At 44.8% G+C, this 27,123-nt stretch overlaps 1 protein-coding gene across 3 annotated transcripts in view; it reads left to right on the forward strand.

The window, feature by feature from the left end:
- The window catches only part of MTMR6 (myotubularin related protein 6), a 256,696-nt gene that overhangs the window by 71,407 nt on the left and 158,166 nt on the right, over positions 1-27,123 (forward strand). For all 3 annotated transcript variants that reach the window (XM_069202235.1, XM_069202237.1, XM_069202236.1), the window contains exon 3: positions 13,205-13,367. Coding sequence is in view for 2 of the 3 variants with exons in the window: in XM_069202237.1 (XP_069058338.1) it covers positions 13,205-13,367 (163 nt within the window). In the remaining variant the exon portion in view is untranslated. The remainder of the gene's footprint in view (positions 1-13,204; positions 13,368-27,123) is intronic.

Here is a 27,123-nt window from a genome sequence, read left to right on the forward strand (position 1 = left end):
AGTCAACACAGTTTGACACCAGGCAAAAAGTGGGGGCAACCAAGTCAGATAGATCCTACTTTTTTACATTCAGATCCTGCAACACCTGTGGGAAGAAAAGGCTGAATGTGGATGATCCACAGAGAGACTGTCTCTGTTGCCTTCACCCTAAACACTAGGTAAAAGAGTGCAAAATGTGTCATACCTTTTCATCATAAAACTTGAGAGACAGAGAATGGAGGTTACTTCTGTGGTTTCAAAAGTCTAAATCCCAAAAATCCAGCTCTTCTGAGGAGGACAGTGGGACGTCTACAAGACCCCACAAGATCCTCTGACCATGGGGCTTCTGCAGAGACTAGAAATGCTTTGACGGTACACCACAAAGACCTGCCTAAAAAGGAGAAACTCAAACTAACCTCCATAGATAAGGCCTCTTCTCAACCCTCTACTCCGTTGGTTAAAAAAGGGTAGCACCAACGATCTCCATCCTCAGAACTGTCGACATCGAGAACAAAACCTTCTCTCCAGAAACCTTCAACGACGACACCTCCGTCGACATTAGTGTTGACGACGGCGACTGTCACCATTGTCTTGTCCAAAAGGCCATCGTCGACGAGAACTCTGACCGCCGCAGCCATTAACGCTCCCATTCCTTCGACCAAGGTGATCGCTTCGTCAAAGTCACTGTCAACTATAGACTTGACTTGACTCGTCTACAATAGCTCAGTCGACCGCAATACCGTTGCTGATCACAGCAACATTGTTGCCAACAGCATCTCCACCGAGAGTACCGCTGACAAGAACATTTCTACTGTTGACGCCTCAGTTCACTTTCATGTTGTCTGCCACTTCGTCAATAGGACCCTCAATTAAAATTACCAAAATAACCAAGACTGCCTTAAGACCTGAAGTCACCTCTCCTAGCAAGGTTTCAGAGTTGCTACCCAGTCATTTATTGGACTGGGGGGAGTCTGAAGATTAAGGACCCTTTGGTGACGCATATAGTCCTTCAGAGCTTCACGTGAAGTACCAGGAGGACGATGATGTTGAGGACGAGCGACAAGGGTTACCAACCATATTAGGCCCCTCCAAGATACCATTATGAATGCTATCAATATCAAACGCATCCTCAAGCTAGACAAGATATAATGGAGATGTCTATCTCTTTAGTTCAATATCTACAGGCCATGTTACTACAGAAAAAGATTTCCTGAATCTCTACAGGAGCAACCACCTGCCTCCCTACCTGCTTCTGTTACACCAAGGAACATCCCTCCTCCACTAACGCTCAGGATAACACCTGCCTCAACCATTGCAGCACCACCAATAGAGGATCCCCCATCTTCAGAAGATGAGAGGGAAGAAGGTAAGATCCCTGATCTTCCACAACCGCCGGACGAATGGGATGACTACCTTGTTCCTACCACATCTCCTCCACCTCCTCATCCTTCTGGCTCTACCCCAACTCCCCCAGAGGACATCTGATTTTTTCATAATCTGATGGACTGAGCTGCACTTCTTCATTTCCATCTGCCAACCTCAATAAAGCAATCCTACTGCTTTCTTCATGATTTTAAGGAATAGGCCAGTAAGACTGTAAGAGACATGCCTATCATAGACTATGGGGGTTATTACAACTTTGGAGGAGGTGTTAATCTGTCCCAAAAGTGACGGTAAAGTGACGGATATACCACCAGCCGTATTACGAGTTCCATAGGATATAATGGACTCGTAATACGGCTGGTGGTATATCCGTCACTTTACCGTCACTTTTGGGACGGATTAACACCTCCTCCAAAGTTGTAATAACCCCCTATATCTGGATAAGGGAATGGAAATCATTAAGAACCCAGCTACTATACCACTAGTTCCTCGTCTCCTTGGTAAGAAATACAAGGCCATAAATCATTCCCATCCTTGCTTCACCGGTCATCCCAAGCCTGACTCCGTCATCTCACAGGCAGCGCAGAAGCGCTCAAAAAAACCTTCAGCTCCCATCTCCTCGCCAAAAAGAACAGATGATGGACGGAATGCTGAGCAATGCAAACATTCACCCCTAGTCAAAAAGATCTGAGTTGAATCCATAGTTTTGTTGCCCACCACGCCACCCCAGTTTGGACCCAGCCATGTGCAAACCAGTCTTAACCCTCTTCCTCATGGGAACAATCCAGCCCGAACTGCCAAGCCAGGTGCTCCCTTCACCGGAAAAGGCATCCTGGGACCGGTTTCAGGGTGTCACCCTTCATCTGCCAGGCTAGCTTGAATCCAGTGGTGCAGTGAGCACGGGACCCATGCCTGGGCATACCCTTCCCACTTAGGGCGACAAAAGAAAAAAGAACAGATGATGGACGGAATGCTAAGCAATGCAAACATTCACCCCTAGTCACAAAGATCTGGGTTTAATCCATTTGTTTTTTGCCCACCACGCCACCCCAGTTTGGACCCAGCCATATACATATCAGTCTTGACCCTGTTCCCCATGGGAACAGTCCAGCCAGAACTGCCAAGCTAGGTCCTCCCTGGACTGAAAAAAAAAAAAAGCATTGTGGGACCAGTTTAAGGGTATCACCCTTCAGCAGCCAGGCTAGCTTGAATCCAGTGGCGCAGTGAGCCTGGGACCCACGTCTGGGCATACCCTTCCCACAACTCCTCGCCGCCAGACAAAGAAGGCAGATACTTGGACAACATAAGGAAGAGATTCTCTCTCATGTCTGCCATCACTGTGCAAGCAGCCAACTCATTGGCCATCCTCGTGCGTTATGACTGCCAAATGTGGTCAGATATCAGCAGTCTGATAGATTTAATCCATGAAGACAGGAAGGCTGGAGCTAAGAAGATTTTACAGGAAGGCGAACGTGCTTTCTCAGAGATCATAGACTGTGCTCTCGACATTGCCCCATAGGCTTCTGTCAATTGGCCGGATCAGCGGTCTTGAGACGCCAGGGATGGCTCAAGGCTACCTCTTTTAGACAGGAGGTCCAGTCTAAGATCCTGGACATGGCCTATGATGGCAGAACTTTGTTCGGGAAGCAGATTGATGATGCCTTGTTGGCTATAAAGATGGATACTGACACTGCTAGGCCCCTTGGCACTCTCCATTTTAAAAAGCTGCCCTTTTGAGGGGTCATAGGGAGAGGTTTCTCTGCTTGAAGAGGTGGATACCAACAACAGCATTAAAAGCCTCAGTCTCAATATAGGCCCTCCTGCCATCAAGCCTATTGCCAATCACCTTCAGCAGAATTCAACAAACAGGGTGCATGCCAGAAGCAACCCCCTAGGGCTGTGATACAACCCACAAGCAGTGATTTCGACCAGTACTGGCTGCATGCGCTCCTACCAACCACGTGGGTGTGACGATCTCCAACTGTCTCTTCCAATGGAAGGAGATAATAAAGAGATAGCAAATATGAACATACCCTGGAGTTTTTGCAGAAGTTGCCAAACAATCCTCCAAAAGGAGCGCACCCACATCGACTTTACTTACTGAGGAAAGAAGCTCTGATAATGCTGACCAAGGGTGCAATAGAAAAGATTCCTTCCCATCAAAAAGGCATGGGATTTTACTCCTGTTTTTCCTTGTAAAAAAGAAGGCAGGAGAATGGACACCCATCCTAGACCTCAGGAAACTTAACAAAGTTCTGCACAAACAATCCTTCCTTATGATTACTCTATCCGACATCCTCCATCTCTTAAACAGCAGAGATTACATGGCATCCCCAGATTTGCAAGATGCATACTTCCATGTTCCCATACATCCCAAGCATTGCAAGCATCTCCGTTTCACCGTAGCTGGTCCCCACTACCAATTCAAGGTCCTTCACTTTGGCCTCAAGTCTGCTCCTTGAATCTTTACAAAATGCCTCGCCCCGGTTGTAGCCAGACTTTGCAGGCAAAGTCATCAGGTATTCCCCTACCTAACTGACCCTTGGAGTCCAGTTATTTTCCTTTGTACAAGTCAGAGCAGGTCCAGACCTTCAGGTTTACTTACAGGGCTCAAACAGCGGGTGAAGTCCTTCTCTTCTAAAGGTCTACAGTGTTCTGAGGAGGGTGCCAAAGGATGCCTCATTTATACCTGGCACTAGCTTGCAAGCAGGGTGGACTCCTGGCCCCTCCCTGACCAGTGGGGGAAAAAAGAGCCCAGGCGTAACCCTACCCACTTTTGCAGCAGTTCCTGTGTGCCGTAATGTTAACAATGCCTCCCTGCCCCTCATTCACTGAATCCAAGATGGAGAAACCTTTCTCCCCTTGCACAGAGTGTGTGTGAGCGCACTTAGAGGTATAGCCGTGGTACTACCTCCATAGCTCTCCGCCTTAATGGGATTGGTGTCTGCGGAACTGAGAGGACACGAGCGAGCCTGTGCAGGACTAAGCTATACATGTGTGCAACAGGGGATGCCCCTTTGAAGTAAACTAAGTTCCTGGGCATTGCCCTGCTGGTTGTTCCTGTTGGAGGAACAAAACGCTTCCCCATACCCACTCTGGGAGTAGTTTTCACACCTCACCTGGGCTACTCACCATCCGAGTGACATTGGAGGTTAATGCAAATTAGAATTCGGGAGCTGCAGGCAGGGATTAGGTGATCTTCTAAATGTCTGTTTTTCTTAATATTTATAAAAAATCTGACTTCACAATTTAGTTGGGGTTTTAATAAATACTAAAATAGTCCTTGAATTATCCTTCTAGCTGGTACCTAGCCTGAGACAGCAAAATTAATATTGCTTTGTAGTGTTTCTCTATGGGCCAGCCAGCCTTCCCACAGTGAAAATAGCCCTTGACTGCTAGTCGCAATAAATACATGTTCACTTTAAATTATTTTATGTCTTACTTTTAAATAACATAACCCTTCCTCTTGGGCTACAATGCCTACATAGGGTTTACTTATTACAATTTAAAAGGGAGGTGTTCGCTGATCAAAAGAGGTTTATATTGACAGGTTGGGTTGCAGTTTTAAACTGCAGCCCTCAGGCTAAAGTGGCATGCCTTGAGTTACGTCCACCTGGTCATACTAGTGGATGGCGGAGTAGTGCTGTAGTCCATAGGTGACATTTAACATTCCATGCCATAGGTGTACTTTGATATATATACTATGTACTTAGTTAAGTTTAATATGCCAATTAGGTGTTAGCCTATTCATGATGTTTTATGGGGCAGAGCTAATGCTCTGGGGGCCTAGTAAGAAGTGTCCCAGTGCACAGAGTAAAAGAATTGCAGCATGTGTCCACAAAAAATTGGAATAACTAGGCACTTTCTAAGGAGTAGTAAGACTTCATTGATGTCAGAAGCAGTCTAAGGTATGTGGAACATATGCCACTGTTTGGTGGCTGTCTCATTCCTCCAAAGTCTAGGAAAGGCCTTTATTCCTGAGGTTCAAGCAGATTTGTTTGAACCTTGTACCTCTTACTCCAATCTGCAATCCAGTTAACATTCCGGGGCAGCATACCAGGAATATTATCAAAAGGAAATAAAAACCTATGTGTGGTGACCATTTTAACTATGATAACTCTTCCTACATTTCTTATGGATGGATCAGCCCTTGCTGTTGGAGCTTTTTGCATCTTCTGTTACTCTCACAAAGTTCTCTTTATGCTGTAAAGTCAAATCCCTAGTTATCTTGACACAGTGGTAATAGACTTGTACTTTTGGTGAGAGTAGTGTTTTTGCCTGACTCGCAAGCTGAGAATTTACTAAATTTTCTTCATGTCTTATTATTAGATTTTGACTGTCCGTGCAGTTGGATAGGCCATCAGGTTAGAGCTTGCTCTTTGAGAATCAGATGACCCATTCTAAGTGTTAATATGGGTTGTTAATATTGGTTCTTGATTCCTTTTCAGAGGCTCCATAAAGATCTCTCAAAAAGCACTAACATTGTAGTCTGGATTCAACGGGAATGATTCACTCTTCCACACTTCACCATATCCACTACCAACCACAAACAGTAGGAAAAAACTGACTAATAGAATCAAGGGAATGGAATAAGAGAGAAAAGGAGCTCTGACTCGTTACTCAGGTCGACACTGATGATTATGTGTCATAGTGGATATCTAAAGACAAGATGATGTATTTTAGTATTTGTTATTAAGGGTCATTTATCTAACACGAACAGTAGAAAGGATATACTTAAGAATTCTCTGTCTCAAACTTTATGCTCTGGTGGACCAATAGTATTCAAGAAACATACACGCTAGTATTATCTGACTGAGCCACCTTCCTTGTTGACAATATAACTTCATTACAATTTTTTAGATACTTGCTCCCTGATAGATTTGTTTTGGGTTGTCTTTTGTGAATTTGAAATATATCAATCAGTGATCAACGTTCTCTGTTTTTGTTAAGAGTGATTAATCACTTCCCTAAATCTTCCACCACTCACCACTACACCCACCTAAAACGCATATTCAATAGTCAGTGGTTGGGGTGTCAGGGAGGGGGTCTTTCCTGTTTCCTTGCATGAATATAACATCCAAATCATATATGAAATCTAGTTCGAAATTATTCAAGTATAATTTAGAATCAATGTTCAAATGCTTCAAGTTCATTTATAGACACAACTGTTTTTTTCAGACTAGTACTCTGTATTTCTTAACAGTTCTCCAACACAGTTGAATGAAGATAAATACACTTTTCTCCAGTAAGTCACAAGTCTGAGTACCAAGGTCCTAGACTTGATTCAAAATGGCCACCAACATTTCCAAACAATGTGCAAGTTCAAGGATTCATGTGAAATGTGGTTGTCAGATGCCATTGCATAGTGCATTATATGTGAAGCTTTTTGCAAAGTGGTGCCGATATTCTATCACTGTGTAAGGAAATGCCTCCTTGGCATGGTTACCCCCTGACTATTTGCCTTTGCTGATGCTAAGTTATGACTTGAAAGTGTGCTGGGACCCTGCTAACCAGGCCCCCAGCACCAGTGTCCTTTCCCTAAACTGTACCTTTGTCTTCACAATTGGCACAACCCTGGCACTCTGGTAAGTCCCTTGTAACTGGTACCCCTGGTACCAAGGGCCCTGATGCCAGGGAAGGTCTCTAAGGGCTGCAGTATGTCCTGTGCCACCCTAGGGACCCCTCACTCAGCAAATGCACACTGCCTCTCAGCTTGTGTGTGCTGGTGGGGAGAAAATTACTAAGTCGACATGGCACTCCCCTCAGAGTGCCATGCCAAACTTACACTGCCTGTGGCATAGGTAAGTCACCCCTCTATCAGGCCTTACAGCCCTAAGGCAGGGTGCACTATACCATAGGTGAGGGCATATGTGCATGATCACTATGCCCCTACAGTGTCAAAGCAAAACCTTAGACATTGTAAGTACAGGGTAGCCATAAGAGTATATGGTCTGGGAGTTTGTCATACACAAACTCCACAGTTCTATAATGGCTACACTGAAAACTGGGAAGTTTGGTATCAAACTTCTCAGCACAATAAATGCACACTGATGCCAGTGTGCAATTTATTGTAAAATACACCCAGAGGGCATCTTAGAGATGCCCCCTGAAAACATACCCGACTTCCAGTGTAGGCTGACTAGTTTCTGCCAGCCTGCCACACACCAGACATGTTGCTGGCCACATGGGGAGAGTTCCTTTGTCACTCTGTGGCCAGGAACAAAGCCTGTACTGGGTGGAGGTGCTTCTTACCTCCCCCTGCAGGAACTGTAACACCTGGTGGTGAGCCTCAAAGCCTCACCCCTTTTGTTACAGCGCCACAGGGCATCCCAGCTAGTAGAGATGCCCGCCCCTCCGGCCACTGCCCCCACTTTTGGCGGCAAGGCTGGAGGAGATAATTAGAAAAACAAGGAGGAGTCACCCACCAGTCAGGACAGCCCCTAAGGTGTCCTGAGCTGAGGTGACCCTTACTTTTGGAAATCCTGCATCTTGTGGATGGAGGATTCCCCCAATAGGATTAGGGATGTGCCCCCCTCCCCACAGGGAGGAGGCACACAGAGGGTGTAGCCACCCTCAGGGCCAGTAGCCATTGGCTACTTCCCTCTCAGACCTAAACACACCCCTAAATTCAGTATTTAGGGGCTCCCCAGAACCTAGGAAACTAGATTCCTGCAACCTTAACAAGAAGAAGGACTGCTGACCTGAAGCCCTGCAGAGAAGACGGAGACGACAACTGCTTTGGCCCCAGCCCTACCGGCCTGTCTCCCAACTTCGAAGAAAACTGCAACAGCGACGCATCCAACAGGGACCAGCGACCTACAAAGCCTCAGAGGACTGCCCTGCACCCAAGGACAAAGAAACTCCCGTGAACAGCGGCTCTGCAAGAAGCAACTTTAAAGACTTCACGTTTCCCGCCGGAAGCGTGAGACTTTCCACTCTGCACCTGACGCCCCCGGCTTGACCTGCAGAAAACAAACACCTCAGGGAGGACTCAACGGCGACTGCGAGCCTGTGAGTAACCAGAGACGACCCCCCTGAGCCCCACAGCGACACCTGCAGAGAGATTCCAGAGACTACCCCTGACTGCGACTGCCTGTAACAAGGGACCCGACGCCTGGAACCAACACTGCACCCGCAGCCCCCAGGACCTGAAGGAACCGAACTCCAGTGCAGGAGCGACCCCCAGGCGACCCTCTGCCTAGCCCAGGTGGTGGCTACCCCGAGGAGCCCCCTCTGTGCCTGCCTGCATCGTTTAAGTGAACCCCAGGTCCCTCCATTACTTTCTATTTAAAACCCGACGCCTGTTTGCACTCTGCACCCGGCCGCCCGTGTGCCGCTGAGGGTGTACTTTCTGTGTCTGTTTGTGTACTCTCTGGTGCCCTACAAAACCCCCCTGGTCTGCCCCCGAGGACGCGGGTACTTACCTGCTGGCAGACTGGAACCGGGGCACCCCTGTTCTCCATTGAAGCCTATGTGTTTTGGGCACCTTTTTGACCTCTGCATCTGACCGGCCCTGAGCTGCTGGTGTGGTAAGTTTGGGGTTGCCTTGAACACCCAACGGTGGACTACCTTGGCCCCAACTTTGAGACATGTAAGTGTTTTACTTACCTGCAAACCTAACCTTTACTTACCTCCCCCAGGAACTGTTGATTTTCGCACCGTGTCCACTTTGAAAATAGCTTATTGCCATTTTTACAAAGACTGCATATGATATTGCTTTTATTCAAAGTTCCTAAAGTATTTAGGTGAAATACCTTTCATTTGAAGTATTACTTGTAAATCTTGATCCTGTGGTTCTTAAAATGAACTAAGAAAACATATTTTTCAGTATAAAAACCTATTGGCCTGGAGTAAGTCTTTGAGTGTGTGAACCTCATTTATTGCCTGTGTGTGTACAATAAATGCTTAACACTACCCTCTGATAAGCCTACTGCTCGACCACACTACCACAAAATAGAGCATTAGAATTATCTCTTTTTGCCACTATCTTACCTCTAAGGGGAACCCTTGGACTCTGTGCACACTATTTCTTACTTTGAAATAGTGTATACAGAGCCAACTTCCTACACACTGCTAACAGCTTTTCCTTCCTAAAAACAAGCCTGGTGCACGGGGGTTTACATCTTTGGGTCTGTGAGCCTGTCAAACTCTTCCTCTCCCTTTTTCATCTCCCCCTTTCCCTTCCCTCATATCGCCATGGTTCTCCATCCTTTGCACTCTGCCATCCGCTGCTCTCCTTTTTGATCATCCCTCTGCCCAGCTCCTGCTGCATGCTACCCACAAGGGACAGCCTTTACCAACTGATCTAATTTAGAACAGTGGCCAGGGGGATGGGTGAGGGTAGTTGATATCACATGCCAATTTCACAGCCACAAGCAAAGCTCATCTAGGTGCACACACTGGGGTGATTGCCCTAAAATGGCATATCACAGTATTGACATCCCTTCGTTTACATGTGTAAAGTGCCTCTAGTTTGGGACTCAGCCTCATTCAAACTGTGTCTGTAGTTAAAAATTAACACTTTATTATGAAATGTTTATTCAGCCAGTCTAATGTATTTTAGCGGAAATTTCAGGTTTTGTTATCTATCAGTGGACTTGCACATCTTTGACAGGTTGAGAACTAATGGACCTAATGTCACTTATGCTGGCATGGATAAATCAATGGTGGGTGTTCCAAATAACCCTCTAGAGTTTTGGGCTAGTTCTGTAGACGAGGAAAAGTAATAACTCTAGCGGGATCAATTTGAATTTGGTAGTTAACGATAACAAATTATTATTGGACAAAAACATAATTTAAACAATGCTTTGATGAAACGTTTGAATCCAAATGCCTCCTCTAGTGTTACTATACATCAACAATTTATTATGTAAATACTTCTTACAGAGAAGATTACATGGTCTTTAAGACAACAGTCACACTATCCTCGTAGGCATATGAATAGTTGAAACATGTGACAGCCCAATGTGTGTTTTCAAGCAGGGTCTGTCTAGAGATAGTCCAGTTTGGCTGTAGGCATCAACTAATGTTTATGTGCAGAACAACAAGTGAGGTTAGGGCGGCAGTCCTTAAGTTAATTAATCTTTTCCAACTGTCAGCGTGGGATTTTCTTACTATATAGTCAACGCATTTTGGCCAATCTGTTTGTGGCCTCTTTAGGACTGTACAAATGAGTGTGAACCTGCTTTTAAAATAAAACAAATGGACACACACGCTAATGAATGAAAAATAATAATAAAAAATACACTAACACATATATTGATTTGTGTGCATGCTTAAGTGTCCATATCTAACAAAGTTATTATAAATGGTGCAGCATTCATGCTAAAACTGCTGAGACAGACCTTGTAAACATAGACATAATCATGACAGACCAAATTAAAAATGGGGGATGCCATGTGCCACGTAGATCAATGTATCTATCCAAAATGATGCACATTATTATAAAAATCCTTTGAGGAAAAGCTGTTGTATGTCAATCATGTGAGGCTTCTCTAGGGATACACAAAGAGCAGGTAGTAACCTTGTACAGATCCTAAACGCAATAAAGAAATGCAACACCTCCTGTGTAGTGGGCATCACGCATGTTGCTAGAAGTAGTGCAGGCCTGCCACCACATGCCCTCTAGTGTGATCCAAAGACTCCTCGCATTATGGGAAATACATTATACAGTTACTTTACTTATCTTCTCGGAGGGCCGGAGGGTTTATTCCATTAAACACATCTGTGTCAACCAATGAGGAGAATGCGTGGTCCATTATTAATTCTCCAAACGAGGTTGCATTATTTCAAGAAAACAATGGCATCTACTTACTATTTGTAGATGTGTTGCTGGGTCAAACGAGATTACATTATTCGAAGAAAAAATGATATCTACTTACTGTTTGTAGATTTTTAGCTCCCCGATATCAACTCATGCTGCATCCACAAACGGTCAGTAGCTGATATTGTTTCTTCAAATAATGTAATCTCTCTTGACTCTGCAACGCATCTACGAATTGTTAGAATAATATGCATGCTTTTGGACAGATACATTGATCCACACGGCATCCCTCGTTTTTCTTTTGGTCCGACATGATTATTATATGTATGTTTGCATAGTCTATCTTAGCAGTTTTGGCATGCATGCTGCACCATTCGTAATGTCTTTGTTAGATATGGACACTTAAGCATGCACACAAATAAATATATGTATGCATTTTCTATTATTACTTTAAATTCATTAGAGTTTTTGTTGATTTGTGTTGTTAAAAGCGGGTTCACGCTCCCTTATACAGTCCTGAAGAGGCCACAAACAGATTGGCCGAAATGCCTAAACTATATATTAAGAAAAGTCCATGCTGACAGTTGGAAAGATAAAGTAACTTAAGGGCTTCCAGCCTTATCTCATTGTATGTTCCGCATGCAAGCATTGGGCGACGGCTACAGCTAAAGTGTACTATCGCTTGACGGACTGCGCTTGAACACACACATTTGGCTGACACAAGTATCAACTACTCATATGCATTCAAGGATAATGTGACTGTTGTCTTAAAGGCCATGTAATCTGTAAGAAATATTTACAAATAAATAATTGATGTATATTAACACCAAGGGATGCATTTGGATTCAAACATTTCGTAGATGCATTGTATAAATTATGTTTTTGTCCAATAGTAATTTATGTCTTATTGTTGGCCAAAGAAATCAAACTCATCTTGCTAGAGTTATTACCATCCCTTATGCTGCCAGCAAAATATCAGTGGGCAAGACTATGGCATCATTAATGGAGCACCCTAACCATTTCACTATCCTAAAGTCAAAACAAAGTGGATTTGACAGTGGTTACATCTTGCTGATTTAATTTTAAATTACTCCATAATTTCAAGCCTTTTCCCCCAAAACAAAAATTTAAATTGGCCGTCTGTGACCTAGTTACCTCATGTATTGACTACAGAAATGAGTTACTTGACAAGCTTACCTACATCAAGGTCAGCATCTTCCTAAGTAACCGTATGGTGTCGCACTCAAACAGATGTGAGCACATCCCTGCTTCATTGCATCCCTACAACGGCTTCCCTTGCAATTCCACTTTGTATGCAAGACTGCATATATCACCTACCAGGTGACACACCTCTTCACCCCTGTGTAGCTTTCTCAAAATTGACAAGCAATTTTCAGAAAATAACTGACAATTTAAGAAACTCTTGTTAGCTACACCCAAAATAAAAAAGCTCTAACCAGAAACCCTTTTTTCCAAAAATGTACCAGAGATTTTGAAAGCCCTGTCGACACACATCAAAAACTCTTTCGATTTATTTTCACATTCAAGAGAGACCTTAAATTTCACTGCCTTAGAGAACGTGCACAAATGACTTGCATCACCTGATTTTTAAAAAAATTGTTTTTCTCAATCACTGGGTATTATCGAGGCCTGCTGTATGATACTTCGTCATGTGATTTACACATTTTCTCGCAAATACAATGTGCTATTGAATGCTGGTGTCCCCAGGAGTTTGATCATACAATAGAAAAAACTCAAAAAATGACAAACCAGTCCCATGGCGTTTATTCCTAAAGTAATGGGGGTATCTTAGTAGTAGAATTTCCCTCCTCTAAGGTATTAGGCAGGCAGGGTGTTTTGTGTTTGCTTTTGCATTAATCTATTAAAATGTAAACTTGGACTTACCTACGATGTGTTTGTGCACAAAATCTTTGATCTAAGGCAAAATATTAGTAGAAGTTGTTGTTCCTGACTCTACAAAACTGTTCCAAGATCTGCCCAGTGCGCATGCCTTGATCAGTTTGTGAAGCTGACATCCGGAATGGTTTGTTCCTTCAACGTGTTGTCTCTATCCCACAGATCTTGCATCATCACATCGCTGCAGTGGAGAAGCTCCCTCTGACCACAACTGGGTGCCCTCTGGTGATTCAGTACAAGAACTTCCGAGTGCTTCATTTTGTTGTTCCCAGAGAGAGGGATTGCCATGATATTTACAACTCTCTCCTGCAGCTTTCCAGGCCAGGTACGTATGGCAGTGCATTGTATTTTATGGTAACTCAATTTATATAGTGCTTACTACCCCTGACAAGGCATGGTAGCCCTTTACCTGGAGTAGCACGATACTCTACAAACCAAGATGGCAGAACCAGAGAAGGCCGATGGACCACCTCCTCTCTGCCCCATCTTTCAATAGGCCTTTTCCCTGGTACCTGATATTTCGTTGCCTGATGTCGACGTTTGTGGCAAAGAAAGCCTGTGCAGGGCCTTAATCACTGGTGATAGTGGATATCTGTAGTGCGAGTGTGCCCCGTTGTGTGTGTCTGTGCTGGTGCTGCCTCCGTTGTTGCCAGTCGGCCCCTGGGCCCGTGTCCCCACCGCGGACGTGCGGAGTGCGTTTTCAGATCGAGTCCAGACTCATTTAATGAAAGTCAGGAGGCATGTTCAGTCGTGGGCCCTGCCGGTGGAGCTGCATGCCGGGACCATGTATCTCTCTGCAGCTTTCAGTAAACGTGCTGCTGGCATGAATCTCGGCAGGTGGCACTGTCATGCCTCACCTGTGGTGAGGTGTGGTCGTTACCGCCACGCCAAATCCCTGAAGCACTGCTGTAAGGGGGCCCTGGAGGTGGCATGTTATGTTCCTCCATCGTCTGTGATCCTTGGACAAGCTCCACTCAGCCTAATGCTCCCCCGGGTCGCAATGCCTGGTCGATCGGCGTGTGCAGCTCCCTCGCTCTGGCCTAAAGCCGCGTCCACAGGCCTGGTAGTCTCCCTCGCCAGCTCCAGCAATGCATTAGGGCTAGTCAGGGCCCTCAAAGGGAGCACGGCACTCTGCCCTTTATTTGGGAGACCTCTATGGGGTTTGGACTAGCCACATTCAGAACGGATGTCTTGGGCTGGCATTGCGGGGCGCCAGAGCTCTTTCAGAAGGCGGCCGCCATGTTCAGCTGTAAGCCACGCCCCCCAAAAAAACAAACCATTGTTTGTATGTGAGATAGTGTTATGTTAGCTATTTTGATACATACTAGAAACAGGCAAACTTTCTTACTGTCACTGTGCAGCTAGGATCACGCTAATCTGGCATGTGCGCAAAGGCCTAGTCCTGCTCCTGACAAGGCGAGGTCCAGGAGCTGTTCTCACTCAGATTGGATAGTGGCTCCTGTCCTTGTTTTAGGTTTATTGCAGAGGGCCCCAGTCGAAACCTATCATGTTTTATGATCACATGTAGTTGACTAGGCCTTTTCATCCGTGTGACTGAGTGTGTGGCGTACTGGACTCTCTTGTGCGAAGTTCTGCTGTGATATTAAAAACCCAGAACGTTGTGATGACATCCTGAGTGTTTGTGAAGTGCTTGTGCAGTGTGCATGTAGGTCTGTTGAAGTAGGACTTTCTGCATGTTTGAGTTTGAGTACTGACACCGTACTCCATTTTTGGTTGCTCCTGGCTTAACAAGGCACAAGAGGGGGGTATGGGGCAGCTTTCTAGACAGTAGAAGTGTATTGCCTGCATTCCTGTGGCTGGGTGGTGGAGACCCAGACGTTGCAGTGAGGATGATGGAGACAGGCTACCTTTAGAAATTCCAAGAATCCTTTGTTTGCAAGGGGCTGCTTATTAATTCTGTCTGAGTACTGCCATTTGGTTGACAGTAGGTGCAATGGGTGGGACTGCAAATGTTGTGTTGCGTCTATCTTGATGGATTGTGCAGCAGTAGTTCAGTGCGAATGCTTGGGAAGCCTCAGGCTGGGCACACTTGCAGAGCATGCATAGTAAAATATAAACACAACAATGTGGAATCAAGGCACCTTATCCAAATTCACCTAGGCAGTGTTAATACTATGGTTCGATGGCATCTGTCGCTGTAGATACACATGTTGTGCATAGCCCGCCATATGGTGTTGGGTCGGAGTGTTACAAGTTGTTTTTCTTCGAAGAAGTCTTTCGAGTCACGGGACCGAGGGACTCCTCCTCTTTGTCTCCATTGCCCATGGGCGTCGACTCCATCTTCGATTGTTTTCTTTCCGCCGTCGGGTTCGGACATGTTCCTTTCGCTCCGGGTTTCGGAACGGAAAGTTAGCTCAAAATCGGAAAATTACGTCGGTATTGTTGCGTTCGGGATCGGGTTAGATAGCATCGACATCGCATCGATACGATAACATCTCCGTTGCCCTTCAGGGTAGTTTTCGATCCCCCGTCGGGGCCTGGTCGGCCCGACCGCGTGTGACATCGACGCTGATGGAACAGACCCCGTTCCGTTTCTGTCCTAAATGCCACAACAAATACCCATCTTCAGACCAACATTCGGTCTGTAACCTGTGCCTGTCGCCCGAGCACAGGGAAGAAACTTGTGAGGCCTGCCGTGCGTTCCGGTCCCGAAAAACGCTCCGTGACCGCTGAGCCAGAAGACTGCAAATGGCGTCCACGCCGACAGGACACCGAGATTTCGAGGAACAAGAAGAAGTAGAAGCCTTCTCGATCCATGAATTGGACTCGGACGAATTCGACGACCATGAAACAGTGAGTAAGACGTCGAAGATAGCACATAAGAAAACTAACAAGGCCCAGGGGACGCCACTGCCGTCAGGCCATGGCTCAACCCATAAACTCGGTGACCGACCATCGGCACCGAAGAAGGCCGAAATAGTGCCGAGATCGTCCGACTCGGGTCGAGACACAGGCACCCAGCCATCTCGGGACCGAGATAGTGCTGCCGGCAAAGATCGACGCCGAGATAGCGGAGCCGAAGCTGCTCGACGCAGAGACAGCGGCACCGAGGAGGATCGACGCCGAGAGGGGCCGACTCCGAAAAAGAGGAAAGTCGCCTCGGAGCCGAAAAAGAGCGTGGACATGGTTTCGGTGCCAAAACGACCCGCAACCGAGCCAACTACCGGTTCCTATTCAGAGGAACAATCACTGTCCTCTCAGATGCGAAAGCATAGATTCGAAGAGGAATTACAATCCACTGAGGTGGACCACACTCAAAAAAGGATTTTTATACAGAGTGGAACAGGGAAAATAAGCACCCTTCCCCCTATTAGGAGGAAGAGGAGACTGGAGTTCCAACAAGAACAAACACCACAAACAAAACTGGTGAAGAAGGTAACTCCGCCACCCTCTCCTCCACCTGTGGCTCCCATTTCACCAGCACAGACTCCTTCACATTCACCGGCTCACACCACCTTAAGCCAAGGTGACCAGGACCAAGATGCTTGGGACTTATACGACGCCCCAGTGTCGGACAACAGTCCCGAGGCGTATCCTACAAAGCCCTCACCACCAGAAGACAGCACAGCATATTCACAAGTGGTGGCTAGAGCAGCAGAGTTCCACAGCGTGTCTCTACACTCGGAGCCTGTCGAAGATGACTTCCTCTTCAACACCCTCTCTTCCACACATAGCACCTACCAAAGCCTGCCTATGCTCCCAGGAATGCTAAGGCACGCAAAGGACATATTCAAAGAGCCTGTCAAAAGTAGGGCAATAACACCGAGGGTGGAAAAAAAATATAAAGCACCTCCCACAGACCCAGCTTTCATCACCTCACAACTACCACCAGATTTGGTTGTGGTAGGGGCGGCTCGCAAGAGAGCAAACTCCCACACATCGGGCGATGCACCACCCCCAGATAAGGAGAGCCGAAAGTTCGATGCAGCCGGTAAAAGGGTCGCAGTACAGGCTGCAAACCAGTGGCGCATCGCAAACTCTCAAGCGCTCCTAGCGCGATATGACAGAGCCCACTGGGATGAGATGCAACACCTCATTGAGCATCTACCCACAGAACTACAAAAGAGGGCGAAACAAGTGGTTGAGGAGGGCCAAAACATCTCCAATAACCAGATACGCTCCTCTATGGACGCAGCGGACACAGCAGCAAGAACGGTTAACACGGCAGTAACCATCCGAAGGCACGCGTGGCTACGAACATCTGGTTTTAAAACAGAGATACAGCAGGCGGTGCTCAATATGCCATTCAATGAGCAACAATTGTTCAGACCTGAAGTGGACACGGCAATTGAGAAGTTAAAAAAAGGACACTGATACTGCAAAAGCCATGGGCGCGCTCTAGTCCCCGCAGAGCAGAGGCACTTTCAACACCTTCCGCAAGACAACCTTTAGAGGGGGGTTTCGGGGTCAATCCACACAACCCAGTACCTCACAGTCAACACCGTCCACCTACCAGGGACAGTACCAAAGGGGAGGCTTTCGGGGCCAATACAGAGGGGGACAATTCCCTAGAAGCAGGGGAAAATTTCAAGGCCCCAAAACACCTACAAACAAACAGTGACTCACGTCACTCATCCCCTCCACACAACACCAGTGGGGGGAAGAATAAGTCAGTATTACCAAGAGTGGGAGAACATAACAACAGACACTTGGGTCTTAGCAATTATCCAACATGGTTATTGCATAGAATTTCTATAAATCCCTCCAAACATACCACCAAAGGCACAAAATATATCAAAACAACATTCGGACCTTCTAGAAATAGAAGTTCAAGCATTACTGCAAAAGAACGCAATAGAACTGGTACCAGATACACAAACAAATACAGGGGTTTACTCACTGTACTTTCTAATACCAAAGAAGGACAAAACACTGAGACCAATCCTAGACCTCAGAACACTAAACACATAAATCAAATCAGAACACTTTCACATGGTCACGCTACAAGAAGTGTTACCATTGCTAAAGCAACAAGATTACATGACAACCTTAGATCTCAAAGACGCGTATTTCCACATACCAATACATCCGTCGCACAGGAAATACCTAAGGTTCGTATTCAAAGGAATACATTACCAATTCAAAGTATTGCCCTTCGGTTTAACAACTGCACCAAGAGTCTTCACAAAGTGCCTAGCAGTAGTGGCTGCACACATCAGAAGGCAGCAAATACACGTATTCCCGTATCTAGACGACTGGCTAATCAAGACCGACTCACTGACAAGGTGCTCACACCACACAGATCAGGTCATACAAACCCTCTACAAACTCGGTTTCACCATCAACTATGCGAAATCACACATTCTGCCGTGCAAGGTACAACAATACCTAGGAGCGACAATAGATACAACAAAGGGAATAGCCACTCCAAGTCCACAAAGGGTTCAAAATTTCCAAAAGGTTATACAACGCATGTATCCAACACAAAGAATACAGGCGAAGAGCATATTACAACTCCTAGGCATGATGTCCTCATGCATAGCCATTGTCCCACACGCAAGGTTGCACATGCGGCCCTTACAACAGTGCCTAGCATCACAATGGTCACAAGCACAGGGTCAGCTTCTAGATCTGGTGTTGATAGACCGCCTAACATACCTCTCGCTTCTATGGTGGAACAATATAAATTTAAACAAAGGGCGGCCTTTCCAAGACCCAGTGCCACAATACGTGATAACAACAGATGCTTCCATGACAGGGTGGGGAGCACACCTCAATCAACACAGCATACAAGGACAATGGGACGTACATCAAAGAAAGCTGCATATAAATCACCTCGAACTACTGGCAGTTTTCCAAGCATTAAAAGCTTTTCAACCAATCATAACTCACAAATACATTCTTGTCAAAACGGACAACATGACAACAATGTATTATCTAAACAAACGGGGGGACACACTCGACACAGCTGTGCCTTCTGGCACAAAAAATATGGCGATGAGCAATTCACAACCACATTCGCCTAATAGCACAGTTTATTCCAGGGATCCAGAATCAACTTGCAGACAATCTCTCTCGAGATCACCAACAGGTCCACGAGTGGGAAATTCACTCCCAAATTCTAAACACTTACTTCAAACGTTGGGGAACACCTCAAATAGACTTATTTGCAACAAAAGAGAACGCAAAATGCCAAAACTTCACATCCAGATACCCACACAGGCAGTCTCAAGGCAATGCCCTATGGATGAACTGGTCAGGGATATTTGCGTATGCTTTTCCCCCTCTCCCTCTCCTTCCATATCTAGTAAACAAATTGAGTCAAAACAAACTCGAACTCATACTGATAGCACCAACGTGGGCAAGGCAACCATGGTACACAACACTGCTAGACCTATCAGTAGTACCCCACGTCAAGTTGCCCAACAGGCCAGATCTGTTAACACAACAAAAACAACAGATCAGGCATCCAAACCCAGCATCGCTGAATCTAGCAATCTGGCTCCTGAAATCCTAGAATTCGGACACTTAAACCTCACACAAGAATGTATGGAAGTCATAAAGCAAGCCAGAAGACCATCCACTAGACACTGCTATGCAAGCAAATGGAAAAGGTTTGTTTGCTACTGCCATCATAATCAAATTCAACCATTACACGCATCTCCAAAAGATGTAGTGGGTTACTTACTACACTTACAAAAATCGAACCTGGCCTTCTCTTCCATTAAAATACACCTAGCAGCAATATCTGCATACCTGCAGATTACCCATTCAACTTCACTATTTAGGATACCTGTCATTAAAGCGTTTATGGAAGGCCTCAAAAGAATTATACCACCAAGGACACCACCCGTTCCTTCATGGAACCTCAACATCGTCTTAACAACACTCATGGGTCCACCCTTTGAACCTATGCACTCTTGCGAAATACAATTCCTAACATGGAAAGTTGCATTTCTCATCGCCATCACATCTCTAAGAAGAGTAAGTGAAATTCAGGCGTTTACAATACAAGAACCTTTTATCCAACTACACAAAAATAAAGTAGTCCTAAGGACCAATCCTAAATTTTTGCCAAAGGTTATTTCACCGTTCCACCTAAATCAAACGGTAGAGCTACCAGTGTTCTTCCCACAGCCAGATTCCATAGCTGAAAGGGCACTACATACATTAGATGTCAAAAGAGCACTAATGTACTACATCGACAGAACTAAAAACATCAGAAAAACTAAACAACTGTTTATTGCATTTCAAAAACCTCACGCAGGAAACCCAATATTGAAACAAGGTATAGCCAGATGGATAGTTAAATGCATCCAAATCTGCTACCTTAAAGCAAAAAGACAACTGCCCATTACACCAAGGGCACACTCAACCAGAAAGAAAGGCGCTACCATGGCCTTCCTAGGGAATATTCCAATGCACGAAATATGTAAGGCAGCCACATGGTCTACGCCTCACACATTTACCAAGCACTACTGTGTAGACGTGCTATCAGCACAACAAGCCACAGTAGGTCAAGCCGTACTAAGAACCTTATTTCAGACTACTTCCACTCCTACAGGCTGAGCCACCGCTTTTGGGGAGATAACTGCTTACTAGTCTATGCACAACATGTGTATCTACAGCGACAGATGCCATCGAACTGAAAATGTCACTTACCCAGTGTACATCTGTTCGTGGCATCAGTCGCTGAAGATTCACATGTGCCCACCCACCTCCCCGGGAGCCTGTAGCCGTTTGGAAGTTAGCTTCAACTTTGTACATTTGTAAATATATTAAATCTTAGATAGGTACATACTTATTCACTCCATTGCAGGGCACTATTACTAACAAACAACTCCTACCTCACCCTCTGCGGGGAAAACAATCGAAGATGGAGTCGACGCCCATGCGCAATGGAGACAAAGAGGAGGAGTCCCTCGGTCCCGTGACTCGAAAGACTTCTTCGAAGAAAAACAACTTGTAACACTCCGACCCAACACCAGATGGCGGGCTATGCACAACATGTGAATCTTCAGCGACTGATGCCACGAACAGATGTACACTGGGTAAGTGACATTTTCATTATCAACCATGCCAGCAAAATGGTTTTAATAAAGTAGTATCAGATTTTCCCCCCATCATGCATGAAACCTAACTTGAAATACTGTCTTCTGCCTCTACCACGAAAAAAATCCTTTATAGTGTGAGATTACATATTTGAAAGATCTTCCTGTACAGCTAAAGGTACAAATCTAGAATTGAGCTCAGTGTGATTCTGTTGCTGCGTTATTTTTTTCATATAAATTAATACTATTCCTTCTGATTCTAGGCAACACATGCATATATTATGGGCGCATTTTAAATGCCTGAGCCTCAGATAGGAGGGTCTGAATATAACAAAAAATGATTCAATGTATGTATTTAGTTATACATGAATGCAACTGCGTTGAGTCAGTGATGACAATAGAAAAGAGGCCTTACAAATTTCGAAGAAGTTGTTCTTCAATGAAGTGAATTTAAATCTAGGCCACTATGTTTGCACCTGAATCTCTGCTTTAAGCAACTTAGGTATGGCGTACACCCCCTTCCCAGGGCAGACACTGCTTCATGGATGGTGATTAAGTAAAACAGAGGGAGGCTGCTGCTTGGTCATCAGTGGCCTTTTACAGGTCAGGCTGCTTCCTTCTTGGGCACCATATGGTCTCGGACTTGCCAGTTCTTTTTCTGCTGACCAGATAGGAATCAAATCTGATATAAGAATAGCAAACGTTAGTCTTGTAGGGGCTTACTCATCAGGGACGCCCCTTGTGTTCTAATTTTTTTTACATCTATCTTGCAAATCTGCTTGTGATTCATGCACTTTTACCAACCATGATTTTACCTCCTTTATAGCTGCAACTTCTCAAAGTTCACTCTGAAGCAGCTACAGATAAGAGTCTAGATACTATTTCATGGGTTTCTATTCACTCGAGGGCCACTGATCCGATGATGTAGGTGAAAGTACGTAGGTGCAGCTATCACGGCCAGCACATGCAATCTGTACTAGCTGCAATGACGCGTCCCATGTTCTAGGAACTTCTTCTGGTTATTCAGCTCACTATTTTTTTCAAGTTTAAGCTGGTGACATAAGCCTCTTTTAACTAATTTTAAAAACTATCAGTACTAACAGACGTATTCATCCCTGATGGAATTGTAGTGGTACATTTGGTGGCTAGCTGTGAGTCCATGGGTTTCCAAAACTAAAATAGGGTAAACTATAGCCCGAGAGGTCACCTCATTGGGCAGTTAGGCTACTGTCAATGTCCTTTCACTGATCCCTTGGCACACAGTGTCATGTAATTTGTAGGCAGCTTCTTGCTTTTGCAAGAGCCTTCTTCCATCTTTGGTGCCACTTGTTTATGATGATGCTGTTACAACACTGATAACTTTAAAAAGAGGTGTATCTTCATCTGCCTTCAAACTGGAGTGCCCAATACAATGAGGCTTGGTTCTCTAAACATAGTATTTACTTTCCTCTGCTGTGATTGGTACTAAGACCGTACGTAAGCCAGGCCACACTGCTTGCTAATCCATCAGCAGTCAAAGAGCAAGTAACAATTAGGGTTTGGTGCCCTGAAACACATTGATTAATATCCCGTCTGTTCACTTAATCTAGAATCTGCCATGGTTTTGACCCTCTCTATCATTCTACAATCTCATGCAGAAAAAAAGCACAGGCTTAACAGCTCCCTTTTCTCAAATTAGCTTATTGTGATAAAGTCTAAAACCTGCTTCTCAGCCTCCCTGCCTTCTGAATGTTGGAGTTCATTCTAACTTGAGAAAGTATATGCCAAAAAACGATTAGAGAAGTCCTGGCATATCTAGAGACACGTGCCTTTCACTTTATTCCTATTTTGCAATTTCCATGTCAGCCAAACAAGGGATGAGAAGAAATGTTTGAAACCTCTTGTGGCTAGGCAGATTCACTCACTCTATGGAGGGTACCAGGCATGCTCGCTAAATTGAGGTTGAATGAGCTCAAGCAGTTGTTGGAAGTAAAACAGACATGCTGGATGATGGGACATTCCAATAAGAATAATTGATTGCAGGAAAGTCTAAGGAAAAGATGAGGGAGTTCAAGAGTCTGGGCAGCTGCCTACATTTTCTGTCTATGTTGCACCCTAATTGAGTCAAATGGGAACTTATCTTTCTCAGTTATTCACCAGAGGAAAATATGATCAAAATAGTAAGTACAATGTGTCTTTGTTCAGAACTCTGCATATTAAAGAAGAAGCTGAGACAACATGCTGGTTTCAACAGAATGTTTGAATCAGATCAACTAATGAACGATTTTGCATTTCAGTCGTTTAATTAATCTAACCATGTCTAGCTATGGCACATTTCATCCATATCTATTTCTGAAGTTTGCCTCACTTGTTTAATTTTTTTCTATTTCATCTTGCAAGATGAAAACACAGGTGCCTGGCAGTTTAAGTCTCATTCAGGACTGATTTCACCAGATGTTTGACCATCATCAATGTTTTACATCTTTAGGAAAGTGATTCTAAATATGCTAAATCCCGTTTGCACTATTTTACCTTCTCATTTCGGAATTCCCACATCTAAGCTGTCATCACTGCAGGTCTTCACTGTTTTAACTGCGTTGCTCATGAATTTTGATTCTCAAAACGCTGTCAAAAGGATACTGTGTTCTTAGCGTGCAGCCTTCTTCCTCAGTGTTCTCATGTGAATTACGCCCCTCTTATATTGTTTTGTACAGATGACTATCGCCAGAGTTTACAGGTTTCGCCTCCTTTTATACCAACATGGATTTCAATTGTCTCAGCCTCGGATGCCTCATTTTGGCACAGATTTCCCCATTGAGGGTGTCAGTAAGATGGCCTATGTTTACCTGGAGGTAAATTCTCCTCTTAGTACAGGCACGATGTATGGATTTCCCTTCTGTACTCCCAGTCTTGGGCCTTCAGCACCAGGCCTGCTCAGCAAGGGCTCCAGCTTCTCCTCAGCCTCCCTAATTACCTTTTTCTCAGGGGAAAACTATTAGAGGGTATCTGAGATTTGTGGCCAGGGATTGCATTACCACCGCGAGGTGTTTCAGCTCAGCTGTGATTGTTTTTATTAGTATTTGTTGGTGCTAACTCTGGTTTTGCATCATAAGAGTTTAATTACTCCATCCTTGGATGATTGAGATGTAAGGTTTTTGTAGCCCCAGAATGCAGAAGACTCTCTTCAGGAAAATAAAGCTTCTTCTTTAATCTTGACCTCCCAGTCAAACAGTCCTAATCATCCTCTGTTCTTTCACTGCAATTTTCATTCATAGGAGAAAGCATTTCTTCTGTAGCATGGAATCTTGGCCGTGTCAAAGGTTTAACATCATTCCCAGCCCTGCCCCAGCATCATACGCTGATGGTTCAAGAAAGCGTAGGCCTAATAAGTCCCTGCCCCCATGCATTATTGCTACTTTTCTCATTGCAGGTGAAGGTATGTTTAGTACATTGATTTGAAAGAAAAGTTCACTGGTGAGAACTTCATTCCTTCATCTGTATTGGAAGGCTGATTTTTAGGAATCTGTCTTAGTCTTGTTTGAATCCCCTGCTTATGATCCATGAAGCTCTGGAACTTGCATTGTACCCTTCCTGAGGTGAAAGCATTTTTGTAGCATGTGTTGTTGTAGATCAGGGATACTCAAAGTACAGCCCGCGGGCCTCATGCAGCCCCTCTGACCCTTACATGCGGCCCCTTGGGCACAGGAGCACTGGGCAGCTGTTTGCTTGACTCCGCACTAACAAATATTAAATACACACAATAAATCATTTATTTATCATTTATTTCAAACTGAATTGGTGTTAAAGAAAGGGTATAACTAGGGACTCTTGCACTTAACTTTAGAAACGCCTTCATTTTTAAAGACATCTTGCAGCATAAGTGTAAAACTAAGACAGTCGCTTCAAAATAAAAAAAGTGTATTTAGTTAACATGCAGAACCTTTTCGTCTTAGTACAATTTATTTTATCAGTGCATTGAGATGTATTCACTTAAAAGTTATAGTTTTCAAACATACATTTGGAAACAAATTTGGAAACATTAATTATTTCCCTTACCCTGAGAACACCACCAATAGTAAATTAAAGAGGCGAGTCACTTGGTATGTGCACTTTATGGGTGGCCTGGGTTCCTATCATACATGAATCATGTATTTCGAGGTCATCTTAAATGTGATAATGCAGAAAAAGGAGGGAAAGTGACACTAAACAATTGCCTAGGATCACACACTTTGGAAAAGTGGGTAAGCCAGGATTAATTCCAGGTTTTCTGGTTTCCTATTGTTTATTTCAGCCACTAGATGTATATCCTTTGCTTCCACTACACCTACCTTGCCATCAATCCCCCTAGCCTCCCCACCTGACCGCCACTACCCTGGCATCAATGCGGCCTCCAGGCACGTCACAGACCAAACTTTTTGGCCCCTGGGAAAATGTTTGCGAGTACCCATGTTGTAGATAATCATTTTCTTCATAAGCCTGCCATCTAGTGTTGGATGTTTGCAAATTGTTTGTCTTTAAAAAAAAAAATCAATTTAGAATAGAGAAAATGTTAATAAACCACTTGATACCAAAACCATTAATATTCAATTAGTAGAACCGGAGTTATGAATTTTTGATGTTTAAGGTTCAAAATAGCAAGTCTTCAGTTTTAGCAAATGGCCACCTGGGCACCATTAGCACCACAACTAAGGGTCCAGGAGTGGAGGGAGACCTCTAGGAGGTTGACAAATCAGGATAGATCCAGGTGCGGGTTCAAGATGGTGGGAGCCTGTTATGTCCACGTGGCTCTGAACAGGAAGCCAGCTAAACTAGCCCTTGGAGTCACTTCTGGAGTCCTGAGTGCAGGTGAAGATGCAGGGCTCCATGCAGGGCTGGCTTCTGAAGGTTCAAGGCAGACTCCAGGCAGCAAGGCAGGCCTTTCCAGATACAGCAGCAAGTCTGGTGGAGTGCACAGCGGCAGGCAGACCTTAGAGTTTGTCTGTAGGTCCAGTAGTGCAGTGAAGAGTGGGTTAGAGAGCCCTATTTTTATATCCTGGTGCCCTGCTCCTAGAAGTTGGGAGACATTTCCAGAAGGGTTATTTGAAGTTCCAGGAGTTTCCTGCCTCCCCTTCCCTGGCTCCTAGCTGAATGCACTCACAAAACAGGGTTGTTAAGCCCATTGTGTTGTGGCACAGCCCAGCCTATTCAGGAGCAAGTTGGGCTGTGCTGAACTACACCCCGCTCCCTCTCTTACCATTAGTGGATTTACCATTACAAGTTCTTGGACACCAAACATGACATACCTATGACCTCTGGTTTAGAATTACAACGTATTAAATCCAATAAGGAATCCCCAATGTTATCCCATGGGAGAGGTAGGCCTCACAGTAGTGAAACATTAATTTGAGAGTTTTTCACTAATAGGACATATAAAACTAAAAAGTACATGTCCTACCTTTTAATTACACAGCACTCTGCCCTATGGGCTACGTAGGGCCTACCCTAGGGGTGACTAAGGGGAGTTTAAGGCTTAGCAAGGGGTTTTAAATGCCAAGTAGACATGGCAGTGGGACACTGCCTTCAGGCTGCAATGGCAGGTCTGGGACATGTTTTAAAGTGCCACTTAAGTGGGTGGCACAATATAAGTGCTGTAGGCTCACTGGTAGCATTTAATTTACAGGCCCTGGGTATATGCTCTACCACTCTGCAAGGGGCACGCATGTAAATTAAATATGCCAATCAAATCGTGTTTTAGGGAGAGAGCACAAGCACTTTAGAACTGTCTGCCACAGGTAAAGTGCACAGAGTCCTAACACCAACATACAAAAATCCAGCAGAGGTAGGAGGAGGAAGGCAAAACGTTTGGGGATGACCCAGTAGAGAGGGTTATTTCCAACAGATGCCCCTAAGGTGTAATATGAAATACCTGTGGTGGGTTCACACTGGTTCTGCAACCTCTGTCTCTCCTCAGTAACACAAGGGGTCAACATACTCTACATGGCAGATTTTTTATAATGAAATATGCAAAAAATACTGTGCTCAGTGCAGGGCCTATCACAGCAGGTAGCACTGAGACCCCACTAACATACCAGATATCTTTAGCCCTAAGAG

This window comes from Pleurodeles waltl, chromosome 8, assembly GCF_031143425.1.
Source record: "Pleurodeles waltl isolate 20211129_DDA chromosome 8, aPleWal1.hap1.20221129, whole genome shotgun sequence".
NCBI lineage: Eukaryota > Metazoa > Chordata > Amphibia > Caudata > Salamandridae > Pleurodeles > Pleurodeles waltl.